Source organism: Canis lupus, chromosome 28 (assembly GCF_011100685.1).
Source record: "Canis lupus familiaris isolate Mischka breed German Shepherd chromosome 28, alternate assembly UU_Cfam_GSD_1.0, whole genome shotgun sequence".
Lineage (NCBI taxonomy): Eukaryota > Metazoa > Chordata > Mammalia > Carnivora > Canidae > Canis > Canis lupus.
In genome coordinates, this window is record NC_049249.1 from 24,958,639 (window position 1) to 24,977,477 (window position 18,839).

General features: G+C 40.9%; 1 protein-coding gene and 1 long non-coding RNA gene across 10 annotated transcripts in view; one reads left to right on the forward strand and one right to left on the reverse strand.

Moving 5' to 3' along the window:
• Nucleotides 1-18,839, forward strand: part of PLEKHS1 (pleckstrin homology domain containing S1) — a 35,576-nt gene that overhangs the window by 11,592 nt on the left and 5,145 nt on the right. For 3 of the 9 annotated variants that reach the window (XM_038578844.1, XM_038578839.1, XM_038578840.1), the window contains one exon: nt 2,480-4,711. The exons of 1 other annotated variant lie outside the window; for it this stretch is intronic. In XM_038578844.1, the coding sequence (XP_038434772.1) occupies nt 2,480-2,650 (171 nt within the window). In that variant the 3' untranslated portion in view covers nt 2,651-4,711. Of the gene's footprint in view, nt 1-2,479; nt 4,712-14,595; nt 14,673-15,155; nt 15,523-18,839 lie in introns of those variants that run through there. 5 more of the 9 variants (XR_005380626.1, XR_005380625.1, XR_005380627.1 and 2 more) reach the window with 5 other exon arrangements.
• Nucleotides 4,806-13,404, reverse strand: LOC119866594. The gene is made up of 3 exons (XR_005380629.1): nt 13,286-13,404; nt 7,826-7,897; nt 4,806-6,940 (listed from the first exon to the last, which is right to left on the reverse strand). It is a non-coding gene; the product is annotated as an uncharacterized LOC119866594 (long non-coding RNA).

Here is an 18,839-nt window from a genome sequence, read left to right on the forward strand (position 1 = left end):
CACCCACTAGGTGCTCCATAGCATTACTGCTTTTACTTCTCCAACTATTGGCTGGGGAATGTTGGCCAGGGTCACCTTTTTTACTCTTTAGACACCTCATCTGAGAAATGGGCCTCACCATACCTCCCTCACAGTTATTGTAAGAATTAAACAAAATGTGTGAGTATGTATTAATGATGTATGTTTTCAAAGGCCTAGCCATGGCTCTGCCTATGAGTAGGGTCTCCGTGGGGCAGATTCCTTCCCTGGCCTATGTTTATTTCTAACATGCCACATGACCTTAGGAAAATCACTTTCTCCTCTGGGCTTTGGCTTTTTTTTTCCTACACTAAGATGGTTTTCTTTTCTTTAATTTTTAAGATTTTATTTATTTATTTTACAGAGAGGGCGTGCACACAAGCAGGGGGAGGGGCAAAGGAAAAGGCACAGTCAGACTCCCTGCTGAGCTGGGAGCACAATGTGGGGCTGGATCCCAGGACCATGGGCTCAGGACCTGAACTGAAGGCAGATGCTTAACCAACTGAGCCACCTGGGCGCCTGATAGTTGGTTTTCAAACCGTGTTTCCCGGGCTTGTAAGAGAACGAGGAGTTGAGGAAGAGATGAGGAAGGGTAAAATATGAAAGACTTCAATGAAAACAATCTATATTTATCATTTATCTGTTTTCTATGTTGGCTCTGTTAGCTCTCCTTGAAGAAATGTTTCCTTTGCTTAAAATTCCTAAAAACCACTCTGTTAGATCTCTCAAATTTCTTCCAGCTCTGAGAGCTTATGAATCTATAGGTGTTATCTCTTCTGCATTACACAATAATCTCATTGGTTAAACAAATGGTGTTATCCATATTACCTAAATGGGAAAAGCCAGCAAAGATGAATAAATTTCTAAGGAATATAACTAGTTAGTGGCAAAGCAAGGACTCACTCCTTCATCCAGTCACTTATTCACCATTTATTGAATATCTCGTGTATGCTGGATCCTGGGCTAAGTCCTAGAGCAAAATAAATGGCTTCAGCTGAAGTTTGAGGAGCTCACATCTTATGATTCAAACAGGCATGTTATGTGCTAGTTACTATACAGTGTGTGCCCTAAGATGTGAACAGAGGGCCACAGCACCAGAAAGAAAAAAAGGAGTGAATCTATTTGAGGAAGGCCAGAAAAGTGTCTTGGAGAAGGGTAGTGTCTGTCTTGGGTTTTGAAGACCGAGTAGGAGTTTGGAAAAGAACTAGGTTTCATGGGCTCAGTCCAACAATCAGGTGACTATAAAAACTTTCCTCTGCCAGAAACTCACACTGGGGCCAAGGGTTCAATAGAATCTTCTGAAAGCTACCAAACTACTCCCACCCAAAGATCCGGCCATCAGCTCTGAAGTCAAAACATGGATTTTTGCCTGGGAGCAAATCCAGGAACTCCACCTGGGCACCACTGACTGCTGTTTATCAAGACTGCCTTTCTAGACTGTGAAGTCACTTGCATGGGAGGGAATGACAGTCTTTCTCCTATGCTGATTCCACCGACCCCTTTCTACTGGATCACAATCAGATGCTATGGAGAAAGATGGGGTGTTTGCCAACATGGTTATCTGGGAGGTCAAAAACTTCTACTTTCCCACTCTACCATTACTGACTATTGTTTATGTTAAAATGGATATCCAGTTCTTTTTAAAAATCTAAATAGCTGATTGAAAAGAAGGTTGGAAGAAGGGAATTGTGGAACCAAAGGAGGGGCAGCCAAGGGCCCCTGTTGTTTTAGAGCATTTGGACCAATCAGATCTACTTTCCCTCCTGTTGGGCTACCGTTGAGAGGCAAGGAGTTTGGCTTGGGGATGGAATAGGGACACGGAGAGGAGGCCATGTGAGGTTTTAAAAGGAGGAGGAGAAGGGGTTTGTATTTAAAAAAAAAAAAAAAAAAAAAGGTGGAGGGGCATCTGGGTGGCTCAGTGGTTGAACATCTCCCTTTGTGTGAATAGGGTGTGATCCTGGGGTCCTGGGATCAAGTCCCACATCAAGCTCCCCTCAGGGAGCCAGCTTCTCCCTCTGCCTATGTGTCTGCCTTTCTCTGTCTCTCATGAATAAATAAATAAAATCTCAAAAAAAAAAAAAAAAAGGAGGAAATGCTAGATTACAAGAGACACATCAAACCTCAATTTTCCCCCAATCTTTTCAGGGGCTGGTTTTGTATGGTTTCATCTGTATTTTCTATTTCAAGAGGCTTTTGTTTCCTGGTGCAACTGGGCCCATCAGGCATCATCGGTGCTTTCTCGAATCTACCAAAAAGACTCAGGCCAGTGACCACCCAGGGAATAAAAATCTTTCACCTGAATATACAGCTCATCCTGGCTTCCTCTGACCTAGATATTGTGGTTCATCATAGGATTTTTCTTCAAAGCCAGCTTCAAAGGGTGTTAATGAGGACAGCCTGAGAACAAACAATCCTATGGATAATCTTTAGTCATTTGATTTCCTTCTTATTTGTATTTTAGAAAATAAAACTCACCATTGGCCGGATCCCAAATTCAGAGAAATTCCATGCTGTAGCCTGCATGTGCCCCTTAAAATGCGAACCCTTAAAACTGGTTAAGTCTGGACCGGAGAGGACACTGAAGAGGACTCCAGCCATTAAAAAGAATCAGCATAAAGGAACTGGAGAGTAGCATGCTAGGACCCACCACAGAGGAGCAAGGATGGGCCCTGGACTCTGCAGAGGCTCCACCTCACACCTCTGTGTGAGATGAGGCGAGTCAGCACACCTCTCTGATTTTCTGCATCCGTATCTAATAGCGGGAATAACTCACCTCTCTGGCTGTTGCATCGGGGATGTTGAGAGAGCCAAGGGGGAGAATGACTATGGAACACAGAGGAAATGTAAGGCCTTTTTATCTCAGACTTTGTCCCACACAACACAGAGATTGGGTAAGTCCCTCATCTAAAATGCATTGTGTGTTCTATGAAGTTGTGGTCCACACAATCCCTTCTTTGTTAGGGAACATAGAGTTGGAAGTGCTCATTCCAGGAAGACAAGATTCCCAAGAGAAGTGATACCGTATCAGCCCTCCCAAACACTTCCCACTACTTGTCATGCCCATGGTGCAAAATGCTGAGTGGCCTCTTGGATTCAGTAATTATCTTGTTTTCTTAAAGGCCCAGTAACTATTCTAGAAGTCAAAGCAGTAGGTCATCTGCAGCAAAGATCTGTTTTCTCTATGAGTAATTAAGGCAACGACTTAGCGCTTCTACGTTTGAAAGGTCTTAACCAATTGATTCATTAATTAATTGATCCTACGAGGCCAAAAACATCAAATCTTTTCTCATATGCAGAAAAACAAAGGTGGAGAGTGAAAGGACTAATCAAATATGGGAAAGCTGGAGCATAAGGAAGCTTCAGAAAATATATCTTACCATGTTGTCATTTTGTGCAGGAAGACGTCAAGGCTCCAAATGTTTAATAAAACAAGCAAAACAGAAACAGATTCATTAATACAGAGAACAAAGTGGTGGTTGCCAGAGAGGAGGGGATCGGGGCACGGGCAAAGAAAGAGAAGGAGATTAAGCGGTACAAACTTCCAGTTACAAAATAAGTACATCTCAGGGATGAAAAATACAGCTTGGGGAATAAAGTCAATAATACTTCAGTAATGTTGTATGGTGACTGCACTTACCATGTTGAGCAGAGCATAACGTATGGAATTGCTGGATCACTCTGTTGTGCCATAGTATGTCAAAAAATAACAGTAATAATAATAAGATATTTCTTCTGTGGTTCCCAGTTTCGTAGCTGTTTAGTGGCAGAACCAAGAATTTAAAACCAGCTCTGAGAAACAGATGTCTTGATCCTCACCTTGTATTTGGACTTAGGTTTGAAAAGACCTTCAGCAGATAGAAGTCACATTCAAATAAAGATCTGTTATCCAGATTGTCTGAAGATTCTTACCTACTGTTTCTTTTTTTAAGCCAGACTGAAGAATCTGGTTTTTCCTTTGTTTTATTAAAATGTAATTGACATATAGCATTGTATCAGGTCAAGATGCACAACCATAATGATCTGATGTGGGCATATTCACCTACTGTTTCTGCTTCCAGAAATTTGTCCTACTGTGTGAATAATGTGTACTCACACAACACATCGTTTTTTTCGTTTTTTCACGTTCACTGGAGCATCGTTTGGAATAAAAAAAAAATTATTCGGGGATTGCTGAATTATGAGGACTTCGTGTAATTGGATGGATCCTCTGCAGATGTTAGATGTTCTACATGTGCGGACATGGAAAAAAATGTTCACAATATAGTAAGAATGAAAAAAGCAAGTTGCAGAATCGTAGGTGTGACATTGCCCTTTTTTGCAAAAACAAATTACCGGTGTGTACATATACATATGCATGTATACAAAATTTCCCCATCCCTAATAAGACAGCAATGCCTACCCCATCAGGTTGTCTTGAGGTTTAAATGGGTGATGTATGTACAGCCCCTGGTCCACTGCCTGATATGCAGTGAGTACTCAAGTTTGATTATGCAGCTCCTGCTTTGATAATGCTATTTTTTCAGTAAGAATCATCTCTGAGAAGTAGGACCAACGTTGGCCATGTGGGGGAGGCATTTCTGTAATGTTCGAATTTTTTTCTTTTTTTTTTTTTTTTTTGCAAAGAGCCTGTCACTTTTATTTAAGAAAAAAATACAAGTGTGGAAAATAAATAAATTTTATATATTTATATAAATATAGACTACTATAAATGTATATTTGTTATATAAATATATATCTTATATATTTATATTTGTTTATATTTATATATTATTTATATTTGTTACATAAATGTAAATATAAGCAAATATATTTTAAATAAATGTGTACATGAATATATAAAATTTATATAAATATATACATATATATATTTAATTTTTGTAAGTAAGAAACCAAGCCACCTCAGTAAAGGAAATGCAAAACCATCAATATAAAACTGTTCAGCACCAACAATGTGGGTGGATACACTACTTTGAAGCGCGAAGGTCTTTCCCTTGTTTGGCTCAGAAGTCTACACTGTAATGCTAATAAAAGCTAAAATTAGGTAGATGGACAGACCTTAGCCACCAGGCCTTAAGCCCCTCATGGGATGAGCTAAAGCCTCACCCAGCTCACAGAATTCCTGGCGCCCAGCCTCTTCTCAGTACTCCAGAGTGAGGTGGTGAGCCAGCTTCCAGCCCTCTCTCCCTCCCTAATCATCTGCCTGCAGCTGAATCAGCCAGGGGGCTTGTTAAGGGGATCCTACTCTAGGGGCTCCTTTCACTCGAGGGCTTTGCTCCCCAAAGGAATCCCAAGGGCACATTCCAGGATTCCCCCACCCACAACCCAAGGATTCTGATTCCATAGGTCCAGGGTGGGCCCCTGGAATCTGCATTCTTTTTGAAAAATATTTTATTTAAATTCAACTTGCCAACATATAGTGTAACACCCAGTGCTCATCCCATCAAGTGCCCTCCTTAATGCCCATCACCCAGTTACCCTATCCCCCTGCCTGCCTCCCCTTCTGCAACCCTTTGTTTCCCAGAGTCAGGAGTCTCTCATGGTTTGTCTAGTCTAATGGCCACTCCCAGATGGAGTGGACAAGGGGCAATCGAGCAGCATCATCCCCGGGGGGCATGGGGGAGAGGCAGGTGTGTCTCCTGAGAGGCTGCAGAATGTGGAATGTGCATGTGGGAGTTTTTGAGGGGCGAGGGCCCACAGTTTTCAATGATTCTGGAAGAGGCTAATGGCGACCACCCCCTGCCTCCTTCTCCAAAAAGAACCCTATTCTGGAGGTGAGAAACCCAGTGTTCGCTCCTTGCTCTTGGCCCCTGGGGAGTGTCCTAAAGGGCCTGCCAGAAGCAACGTTGTCTGGACTCTGTGCTGCCGCACGCCGTTAGATGCCCAGGGCATTGGGGTGGACGTAGGGAACTTGGCGCTCAGCTTCAGGTGAAGCCAGTCCTGCAGGCCAGGCCGTTCCTCAGTGTCCCACTTCATTCTCTGTGCCTTCCCTTCCCAGAGCCGGGGCCAGCCACTCTCCCCCAGGATTCAGCCTGGGTCCCTGCCCCGTGAGGGGCCTTTCTTCCTCCTAACAAAGGTGGTGACCCCAAGGAAAGCTGCTGACTGAACCGGCCCGGAGGTCTGGTGATCAAGGCTTGTGCCCCAGAGCCCTGCTTTCGGGGTCCTCTTCTGCCGCCGGGCGGAGAGCTGAGGACAGGCTGCTGAGGGGTGGGGGCAGGTCTCCAGGCCAGGCCTAGAAAGACTTGTGCCTCATATTAATATAATTTCCCCAGAGCCGAGAGACTGGGACAGGCCTCCTCACGCCGCCCACCCCCAGCCACATCCACACCCGTCCTCAGTGCAGTGATCCCTTTCCTTCCAGAGATACCCTTGATGTTCATCCCAACTCGATTCCAGGTGGATAGACATGGGCTGGGGCCCGGGGACCGCCGAGTGATTGAGCCTGCTGTCCTTGGGGGCAGGGGTGGCTGTTCTAGGCATATTTCTGGAGGAAAGGCAGTAACAAGCATGGATTATAAACTATTCTTGGTCATCGTATCCCAGGCCTGGTGCAGCTCTTCAGTCTTGCTGGGGAAGAAAGCAGAGCCCAGAAATGGGAAGAGGCTGACCTGGGCTCTCCAAGGCCCAGGACACACCTCCAGCTCCCAGACCAACACCTTTACTTCAGGGCTTTGGGAGGTGCCACCTCTCTGGGCACTCCTTCTTGCTATGGCCTCGTGCCCCTAAAAACCCACTCCAGAGGGAGTCCATATCTTTCTACTTTGTCTCTCTGCTGAGAATGCAAACTATCCAGAGTCGATTCTAAATAGCAGCTGGTGAGATATGCAATGAATGCGCAAGGCCAAACACATCCACTCTTACTTGAAGTTGCTGACATCTTTGCATAGGTTCCAGAAAGGCATTTGTGGTTATGTTGAGTGAACCACTGTACACGTACATATATGTACATATGTGTGTATGGAGAGAGAGAGAAGACAGGTGTTATTAAATAACAATAATACTTTAATAAGCTGAGAAGCCCAAGCACCACAACACCCCCCACCCCGGCCGCCCCCACCTTTCTCTTTAGGACTTTTGCCAAATGACCTTCCCTTAGGATAATAAGGAGAATTTAAAGTATCATAAACAGGCCCAAAGGGAGAGGCCTTTCAGATTAAGAATGTGGATTAACTCAGAGTTCTTTAGTGAAGTTGAATTTCCAGATATGCAAGAAATGTGTTTTATTGGAAAAAGTCTTTAAAACATCTGAGTTGATGAAATCTTTGTCTAATCATCAAGGATCTGGAAGGATTTCAGAAGCCATTCTCAATACCAACTCTGGCTAGATGGTTCTGGAAAACCAAGGGTTTAAGTGAATCTTGCACTCACAGTACTGGGCTCTGAAGCTGCCCAGTTCAGTAGCCACTAGCCACGTGTGACTTTTAAAATTTAAACTAATGAAAACTAAATAAAATTTCAATGGAGTTTTCCAGTCACATTAGCCATTATTTGAAGTGGTCAGCAGTCCTATGTGGCAAGTGACTTCAGTACTGGACAGCACGGATATAGACTACCATCACAGGACATTCTGGTGGACGGTGATGCTCTAGAATGGACTGCTCGTGTTTAAAGCTGGGGCTGGGGCTCGTGTTTAAAACTGTTTAAAGCAGTTGATGTTCTAAACATACATAAACTAAGAGTTAATAGGCCAAGAGTGTGAGAGGTTTTGTTATTAAAGCCCATTCATCTCTAATTCGGGGTTCTGTGACATTTCTGTGAGGGGTGCTTGGTTATCTTGATGGTGATGACTGTGGTGCTGTCATTTGCTTACCTCTTGGTTCCCAAGTATGTTCTGGAGAAGTGAGGCCACCAGGAACATGATTGGAAGCCAAGTACAATCACCCTATCAGAAAAAGTAGAGAACAATTAATTACCAAACTGCACAGCAATGGAGGAGTTCAGAGAGGAAAGAGATGAGGGTGGAATGGAGTGCTAATCATGCCTTACGTCCAGGGTGGCCATGCTACCCAGCCTTACCACAGCTTTGTAAAACCATGTTTTGGCTGGGGCAACTAAAACATTGAGAAGTTAAATAACTTGTTCGTGGCTAGAACATGACAGAACTAGAATTTAAACCGGGCAGATTGGCTCTGGAGGCCACAAGCTGAACTCTACACCATGATAAAAGCCTCCTGGAGGAGGAGGTGGCTTGATGTCCCGGAAGAAGATAATCCCCAAGGCTCAGTGATGTAGACGCCGAGCCTAGAGCACACTTTCCCAGTGAAAACAGGGAATGTGTGGAATGACTCAGTTTTCTCATCCAGCACTGATTTCAATAATATCCATTCATCTTCTGGGACTCTTGCCAAAGAGAACCTTAAAAGTCCACACCGTATGTTCTGGGAACCAGGAGAATTATCTGGAGGCTCCTGTCATGACTAGTTAGCATTTTTTACACCTCTCCTTTTAGATGGCCATCTGGCTCCATATAACGTTCAAGTTAACAAGCAATTAATGCACAGCTCTGATGACAGAGGCTGCTAGGCTGGTCCTCTGGACAGAAGATGAGTAATAAAGAATCCTTGACTTTGCAAAGCTCATCATCGAATGAGGGTAATACAAACATACACATAGAGAGCTACCAGGCAAGTCCATGATCCTAAATCCTTTGTTCAAAGAACCAATTCAGCGTTAAATGAATAAATAATTTACAGACTAATCCTATGTCATAGGTTTGGGAAAAACTTCACAGGAAGGGTGACTTTTCTTTTTTTTTGCAGGCGTAGGGGATGGAATTGTACCTCTGGCCAAACCCCCAGTGTACAGCCATCACAATAGAATTAGCAGAGCCAGAGGTTCTCCAAGTCCTGTAGTACAGAACTCCTCCATCCTTACACAATCCGAGCCCTTTGAATTGTCACCATCAGTGACAATTTTGAGCACCTCTTGGGTTCAGGGTGCAGTGCCAAGCACCAGTGATATTAACAGGAATGATATATGTTACCTCAGAGAGGTGATAACCTAATTAAGGATATGGGTGTAAAAATTGCTTAGAGCTGAACATTTCCCAAATAGAACTTAGGTATAGATTCATACAAAAACTTTCCATAAATATTCATAACACCATTATTCATTAATGGCCAAAAAAGTAGAAATGTCCATCAATCAATGTAGGGATAAGTAAAATCTGATATATCCATATAATGGGATATGATATGGTCATAAAAAGGAATGAAATACTGACATTTGCTACAAATGGATGAACCTTCTAAACTTTATGCTAAGTGAAAGAAGCTAGTCACAAGAGGCCACATGTCATATGATCCTGTTTGCATGAAATGACCAGAATACACACAATCAGACAGATGGAAAGTAGATTAAGGGGAGAGGTGGGATAAGAGGGTGACTGCTCATGGTTACCGATGGGGTTTCTTTTTGGGGTGGTGAAATTTTTTTGGAATTAGTTGGTGGTGATGCTTGTAAAACCCTGGAAATACACTTTTAAAAACCACTGAGTTGTAAACCTTAAAAAGATGAATTTTATGATATGTAAATTATATCTCAACAAAAACATATAAAAGTAAATTTCACTCATTTCACCCAGACTCTAAACTGGGGTAGGGAAATTGGATACCAAGGCATTCCCCCCAATCTTGGAGACAGGCTTCATCTATAGCTGATGAAGAATAAAGACAGGAACAGTCTTCCCCTTGGACTGATTGAGCAGCCTTTTCTAAAACGTTACCTCATGCAAGGATGGTAAGGGCATCCCTATGTAAGAAACAATGATTACCTGATTAATAAAAAATCTCCAACTCCCTTATAGGTTGTAATTCTCATTACCATCAAATCTTATAAGCACCTCGGAATGCCTGGGTGGCTCAGTCAATCAAACATCTGACTCCCATTTCCAGCTCAGGTTGTGATCTCAGGGTCATGAAATCGAGTCCCACAGAAGGCTCCTCAGTGCAGAGTCTGCTTGATATTCTCTCTCTCCCTCTGCCTCTCCCTCTGCTTGCACTCTCTCTATATATAATAAATAAATAAAATCTTTTTAAAATTTTTAAAAAATAAATAAAAGTACCTCAAGGACCAGAGAACCTGCTTAAAGACTCATTCATACTAAGGTGTAAACAACTATACGAGTCTTCATTTAGAGCAGAAGGATGGCAAGAGAGGACAAGAGAGCACTCAGTACCTAGAAGGGTAGGATACACAGAACCAGACCACAGAAAAAGGAGAAAGATACCAAAAAACCATCTAAGACAAACTTTCTCAAATTGCCAATAGCTAGGTAGCTATCGATACTGTCTAAAGGAGTTAGAAATTATCTTCCCTACTCTAAGGACTTCTAGGAACTGTTTTGAAAACATACCTGCTCTTTTGCTCAGTCATATTTAGGCCTGGTAGGATTTCTTGTGCTCCAAAGAAAGGCAACTCCTTGATCAAGTGTTTTTTGCCTTATATGCTAATCTGATCCTGTTTTCTCATAAACTTATCTTGCCACCAAAACACAACAAAACCCACAAAAACCAAAATCACACAAAATTTGACACTATAGTAGAAAAGTCTTCCCAGAGCCTAAACAATGACCCAATCATGAAGACCCAGCTAGGAGATGAGAAGCTCTAGCAATGGCTAAGCAGAGGAGGAGTAGGGCTTGAAGTCAAAGGAGATCTTTAGGAAGAAATTGCTTTTAACCAATTACAGATGGCTGGCAAGCTGCTGCCAGCACAAATCAGCCTGCATGCAATAATCCCGCTTTTCTTTAATTAATATCTCACACTTCCAAACAAAGTGGGTGAAACTGTAGGGAAGTCTGCCAGGATTCCTCTCAGCTTACATAAGCCAAACTTGAGCTGGGCTGTGGATTTATTAGGCTGTGCTGTGAACATTTTTAATGCAGTATTTATTTACTGAGCTGTATAAATAGACTTGATACTAGTGTCACCATCAGTTTAGGAAAGATGCCTCTCTTCGTATGGTCTTACTGTGGCTGTGAGGCATTTGCACATTATTCAGTGCTTCGGAGCATTTCCATACCCACCTCCGCCTCCCGCAATCCTTCCCTTTCATTTTGCTGAATTTGAGAATGTAGGCAACAATCCACATCATTAAAACTGTATCAGAACTGCCTGATTCACTCTCTAGGATTCAGGAACTAAGGGAAAAGTAAGAGTAAAGCAAACCCCGGGGCTGTAAGCACTTTTAACGGAGCATTTACTCATTTTTACTCTTTAAACATTTGACCCACAAGGTCCAACCAAATGGCATCCTTCTCTATCTCTCAGGTAGACTTGACTGCCCACCAGTGTTTCCACACCACTTTGTATCTATTTCCTCTGTGGCACAAAAAATCTGTTAAGGATATTTGTCAGTATATGTATTATTCCATGTAAGTCTGAATTCTTTGCAAGCAAGCTGTCTCTTGATCACTGTTACAGTGTTAGGGTCTTTTAGAGTGCTCAGACTAGTAATAAAGGCATGTTGAATTATTTTTTTTATAAAGGAAGTTTTATTTATTTTTTAAATTTTATTTATTTATTCATGAAAGACGAGAGAGAGAGAGAGAGAGAATGAATGAGAGAGAGAGGCAGAGGGAGAAGCAGGCTTCATGCAGGGAGCCCGATGTGGGACTTGATTCTGGGTCTCCAGGATCATACCCTGGGCTGAAGGGCTGAGCCACCCCAGGGGCTGCCCAAAAGACATGTTGAATTAAAGTAGAATAGAAAGTTACCATCTCACAACCTGAAGCTTTCCCCAAAGTTCAGTCACTATGTCCACAGGACACAAAGTCTCCACTTGGTTTTGGCTACAAAGATGAGTTCTTAGGGCTACAGAGGTCAGAGACTCTTGGGATACAAGAGATCTAACATTCGTCATTAGCAAATATCCTCCACTTTGCTCTGAGTCAATAAACAGGTATTTATTCCTTGCTGCTTAATGCAGGCCTGGAGCCTAGAAACTCTACAAGGTACCTTCTTTATTCTTACAGTTATAGAAAGGAATGAAAAGGGTCTGATTTTTATTTTTCATTTTTTTTGAGCATCTACTCAACAATGCTAGGCACTGTACAGGGGCTTTATGTACATTATTCCATTTAACCTTTCAAATAATCCTTCAAAAACCTATTTTACAGGTGAGGAGAAAGAAGCTCACAGAAGTTAAGTAATTGTCCCAAGATCAGAGATTCAAACCCAAGTTGGCCTGGCTCCAAAGCCCATGTAGCACACGATGTGGGGCATGGCCTTTGGAGTCCCACTGACCTGTCACTTAGTTTGACTTTGAGCCTAGAGCATATACTTCACCCCTTGGGCCTCAACTACTGAATCTGTAAAACGGAAATAATTTAGAGAAATGATAATCTAATCTTTTAAGGAACCCTGATTGCCCTCAGCCTATCATTCTAAATCCACTCAGAGAGATATGACTAATTATCATGAGACAAGTGTGTGACATAAGAAAGAATTTATTTAAGTGCTAAAATCTATCATGCAAACAACAAGCGATGAGGGATTTCAGAGGAAGAAGAGGTGCATACAAACTAATGTCTAAGGCTCCTTGGAACAGACCAGGCGTAAATTGGGACTATAAGGATGAATGATATTTGGAAAGAGGAGGGAGAAAGCAGGTTGAGCAAAAGGACAAAGAGGCCTTTGAAATGAGCATGACAGTGAAAAATATCACTGCACGTAATGATAATGAAAAACACTATTTTTAAAAAGGACTTTATTTGAGAGAGTGAGTGTGCATGTGTGTGCACATGAGCAGAGGGGAGGGGCAAAGGAGAGAAGATCTGAAGCAGGCTCCCCACTGAGCACAGAGCCCAGGACTAAGAGATCATGACCTGAACCAAAACCAAGAGTTGGATGCACTTAACCAATTGAGCCACCCAGATGTCCCAGGAAATATATCATTTATTGTGTTTCCTGTACAGCAGGAATTGTGCGAGGACTTTGGTAGCATAATTTCATTTAATCTTCACACCGATCTTAAGAGGTTACCTCTTCGATTGCCTCCATTATACTCCTAGAAAAATGAAGGAACAGAGAGGTGATATGATTTGCCTAGGGTCACATAGCTATTAAGTTGCAGAACCAGGAGTCTGGCTTCATGCTCTTGACCGACCCTGAAAGAGTGCACACATTACAGAGTGCTTATGAGAGGGATATGCCAGGGGCCTCTACATGCACTGGGATAATAGGGCTACTTGAACTGATTTTCCCCACAAAATGTTAAGATATGCAAAATCTTAGAGATACTTCCCCCAAACTCCTAAAACTTGTCCTACCTTTTGATGTAACAACAAATCCAACTCATTGGATTTGACCTTTGGGTATTCCCAGTATCATTTCAGTTTTGCCAATGTCAGTAGATCTTTGTCTTTCTTTCTTTCTTTCCTTCTTTCTTTCTTTCTTTCTTTCTTCTTTCTTTCTTTCTTTCTTTCTTTCTTTCTTTTTCTTTTCTTTCTTTCTTTCTTTCTTTCTTCTTCCTTCCTTCCTTCCTTCCTTCTTTCTTTCTTTCTTTCTTTCTTTCTTTCTTTCTTTCTTTCTTTCTTTCTTTCTTCTTTCTTTCTTTTCTTCCTTTTTTAATGTCCTGATGTCAACATAAAATCAAGGTGGCTTCCAATAACTTCTTTCCCTTTGGAAACTTATCCTTTCTTCCCCTTTTTAAAGTTAATATCTAAAAACTGTTTTTACTGATTAATTTGTCTGTCATTCTCTGTCGAAAGACAACAATGAGAGGTTGGCTTGTCAATGAATTAGCAGGTTTAGTCCCTTAATCCCATCTGATAGATGGCAATCACGCTCTTTGAGATCTTTGTCTAAATTCCTTCGAATTTCATTATGTTTAGCAAAGAGTCCCCACTTTTATTTTTACTGTAATATTTCTAGATGCATTTCTTATGTGCCTATTAGCATTTTTTCCCATATCTGTTTCTCCCAGGCTTTTTAACTCTCTGCTACTCTCCTTGAGCTATTTGACCAATACAACTCTTTGTGTATGTTACTGTATCAGAAAAATTCTAGGCCAGAGGCTTTATTTGCTTCTAGCATGTGTCCGGTCCATGTGCTCCAAGCAATTTAAGAATTTAAAGCTAGACCTTTCATATAGAAATGACATGATAAAAATGAAAAAAAAAAAAGAAATTACATGATAGAAGTCACTCTCTCGCTTCTCTGCACAAAATAAAACCATCAAAAGCTGTGACTTAATTGCTTCCAGAGTCAAGAAGTGATCTGGCTTCAAATAAAGCCACCCTCTATCATGGACCCTTTTTGGTTCAGAAAAAAAAAAAAAACACCTTTAGATGAACATTACGGTTTGGGGCATCCCTACATGCTTTTATTCATCCATAGTGGCAAAGATTCAGTTGACCTGTTCTGTTACCCAGCTTCATGGCATTAATGTTATGCCTTCAAGTTGGAGGTCTCAGCTGCTGGCGGGAGTTTGTGGCCAGAGTGCATGGCAGGAGCAAATCGCTAGGTGCCTGTCAGGTGAAGCTGCTACTATCACCCACTGCATTTGTATTGCCTTTCTTGAGATATCAATTATTGAAAACCAAACTGAATACCCAGCAGAACTGTAAATTTTTTTCAGATGGGAAAAATTATGGAACCCATGGCCTAGATGTAAAGATTCCCACCTGGAAAGGAAGTAAAGTGTGTTGAAAGCAGGTAATGATGTTCACTGCACCTACTGGGAGGAATAAGTATGGACAGAGGAAGGTGTGGCCGGGAGGTGGGGAAGGACACTCCCTGTATGCTCTCCTAGTGTGTTCAACTCCCCCGGCACCCTCCTGGGAAAATACAGCCACAGGGTCTCTAGCTCTACCACAAGAATCCTGGTTGGGTGTGGGCGGCATTGAGCAAGTTCAGCCCATTGATGTCAACCACCTGGCACTTGAGGGGCCTCATATTGAAATACTTAACCAGAGCATCTTAATAGAACATAAATCTATTACAAACCCTGCATGGAAAATTATGCAGATAGCACTCATTTTGAAAATGACTGGCAAATGCAAAGGAGTTGTGTAGCATTTCTCCATATGTTAACTGCTTTTCATTTCAGGTCTGGAAATAAAACCAAACTTAATCATTGTGGCAGGCCTGAATAACAATATGTCTATGTGTTCCGTCCTTATGTCGATTTGTTTCCAGATTAACATTTGCCAAGAAAAATAGAAAGCAACCCTTAAGACGTAAGTTGCATCATCCAGTGAAATTCTACAAATATGTATTGAATACCTACTGTGTGCAAGACACCCTGAAGATAGACAGACAGATGAAATATAACCCCTCTTTCCCTTGCCATCTCTGGCATTGCAAATTGTCAAGGTGAATACCTACCTGTAAACATATGGGCTGAAGAAGTCAAAGTCAAAGCTGAAATCCCTTCCTTATTCCCAAATTGATGTTCAACCTCAGCCTGAAAGTGAGACTAAGATCTAAGTATTAAATGCTCTTAAACCTTGGTAAATCCTCCCAGTTTTCCAGTCCTGTCTCTTTGTTGGCCAATTTATACCTGTTTAATAAAAGCCATTGGTTCAGCAAGTATTTCCAGAACCTATTATGTTCCAGGTACTAGTCAAGGCACCAGAGCTACAGCAATAAACAAAAGAAGCACAAGTTTCTGCTCTCATGGAGCTTACATTTTGGTAAAATCATCACCTCCAGCATAGAAATTATAATAATAGATGGGTTTTCCATGCGAAGTTGGCAGAGGTGGCATTTTCTACCAATTTTTTTAGGACCGACATCTGAATTGAGAATAAACTCTTCTAAAGAATATGCATACTGGTTATTACTTAATTATACCCATATTTTAAAAAATAATAAATACTTATGCTAAAATTAAGTGTAACTATGCTATTGCTTAAATACTCATATTTTTAATCATTTAAAAATATTAAATAACTTAACATGCTGACAATATCAAAACACTTTCATAAATTTTGTTACTCCTAAAATCTTGGGTCTTGCTGGATTGCGGTTTCAACTGTCAGCATAATCTTGGCTTTCCCTTCCTGACAAATGTAATGTCTTGAATAACTTGTTTTTGTCTTGAGAAGTAGTAATCCCACATGTGTACCCTTGTAAGGACTTCAAGTATTTTTCACCTCATAATTTTGCTGCATTTCTGCAAGGTGGCTGGGATGGATCAGATGTTTCTCAGCAACCTCTTTTGGATATAAGGAGATCTGAATTTAACATTCAAATGATACAGAGCACCATTTGAAAAAAAAAAAAGGAGAAATTGATTAAAAACTTGCAGAGGTTGGCATTTATCAAAAGAACTAGAAAGAGCGTAATGTTGCCAATGAACTCAACAGTAGGGTTCCCAACAGTGGGGTGTTGGTGAATAGCAAACATCTGGATTTAGTCTGAGCTCCACCACTGACTCACTGTACAACCCTAGATAAGTGACAAGCTCTCTGGTTCCCCACCCTCTCCTCTTTAAACTTACATCTGGACTCCAAATAACCAATCTTCCCTCCCAAACAAATTGATGTTTAAGTCAAGTAGACTGGATCTCTGTGAGTAATCCCATTTGGTTTTAAATAAAACCAGGTGGAACAATTCATCTTCATGATAGCTTTTTGGTTGATACATCGTCACTAATCTCAAGGATTTAGGGCCGTCTACTTTTCAGTACCAAAGGGCACTGAAATGATTTCCTCCAATGCACAAAATGATTTTAGCAGAAGTTCAAAAAGTCACACTATTTCCCTGAGATCTGTTCTGAGTGATCAGAATTAGAATCTTGCCTAATCCAAAATTATAACATTAGGAAATTCACAAAACTGAAATCTAATCCTATAGATAAAAAAAAAGGATGAGACTGGGCTGGTGGACTGTTTTCAGATTATTTCAAGATCCCATCTCCCTAGTTTTGCAACTTATTTCTTCAGCCACAAAAATAAATAATTGCCCAATATTTTCAGAACTTAAATCAGGATGAAATCAGGCAATAAGACTAAAACCAACTGAATTTACTCTGCCTCTCTTCCCCATTTCCTTATTTTTCGTAAGAGCTACATTTATTGGAAATCTTTTCAGTTCAGTGGAAATTTCAGATTCATTTTACTGAGGAATGGGTTATATCATATAACTTTTTTTTTCCAATACAAATTGCCTTTGAGGCTAATAGAGACAACTCCCGCATTAGACTGAGAAAACATTCCTTAACAAGATTGTGAATCCTTTGTGTTCTTAAAATTGTTTAAGCTAAGAATAAGTCTAGAGGCTGAAAGATACCAGGTGGGATTTTTCATTTTTGGTTCAGTGTTAGGTTTTGGTTTTTTTCCAGAAAGTTCACACAGTGAAAAGAGAAAATGCCCTAGCTGCATTTTTCCTGATACCAGGGAGTCTGGCAGGTCGAAGGTCAAGGCCTAACAGGTACAGGTGATGATAAAAGATTCTGACATTCATAGTATAAGTACACCATGTTTTCTTTTCGGTTTGAGATTGGGGTTGGCTCTGGTGTGGGGACACTTCCTAACCTGCCGGCGTACAGAACATCTCCTGGAAACACCAGATAAATATTTACTTATTCTAACAGATGTTCTGTGAATCATTTGTCAAATTCACTTCCAAAAAGATCAAACCCTTATTCCCACTCATTTTCAATTTGTAGAAAATATATAGGATCTATACATGATGTGTGTATGACGTTTGTGTGAGTGTTTATTTATTTTGTGTGTGTGTTTAAATCATACATTATTTTCTCCCTCTGCAAATTTCAATTTTCTTCATGACTGAACAGTAATTCAATCTCAGATAAATTGCATTTTCAATCTGCCTGCGTAAAGTAGTAAGAAAGCCTCTGATTTCTTAATCTAACATGGACTCATGTGGTAAAGGAATGCAAACTTTATAGGAACATGAATTTGAAATGCAAGCCTACCTCTCTGAATCATACATTTTTCATAATTTATTTTATTTTTAGTATTTGTTTGTATCAGAGGTTATAAATATGAAATGTGGAAAATAATAAAGCTGACTCATTTTAGGTTGGACTCTTTTTTAATCATGAGGAAAATACCAAAACTTTGCAGGGAAATGATTTCAATTTTGTTGAAATGAATTGTATTAAGCATATGAAATAAATTAGAAAACTGGTCTAGATATGACAAAATTGAATGCATATTTCTCATGGTTACATTAATCTTCCTAATTATTTCTGTACTAGTGAGCTTTAACTGATAAGGTCAGTGGTTCTCAATCCTGGCTACATATTAGAATTCTCTGGTGAGCTTTTCAAAAAACAATGTCAATGTATGAGCATCTTCCCAGACCAAATTGAATCAGAATCCCCAGTGGGGCGGGGAGCTGTTGGGAATCAGTATTTTTGGAAGCATCACATATTATTCTAATATGCAATCAGAGTTGAGAATCACTGATTTAGGTCTTAGGGAGAATCCCAGAAACATGAATGATCACGTGGTCTATGTTCTGGAAGATGCTATTGCAGATGTACCACCAGCAGGTAGCAGTAGAGGGAAATAAAAAACCAGGCCAGTTGCCAGCCCTGATTAAGAAGCTTGGCCAATGCATATTGGGCGCCAAAAGGAATCTTTAAAGACTGAAGGATTTCTTAAAAATTATTCTCGGGGTACCTGGGTGGTTCAGTCAGTTAAGAGTCTGACTCTTGATTTCAGCTCAGGTTATAATTGCAGGGTCCTGGGATGGACCCCCATCTTGAGCTCCTCTAGTAGTGAGGAGTCTGCTTAAGGATTCATTTCCTCTCCCTCTCCCTTCCCCCTCACCCTCTCTCTCTCTCTCTCTCTCTCTCTCTCTCTCAAATAAATAAATCTTAAAAATAATTATTCTGAAGGTTATTTT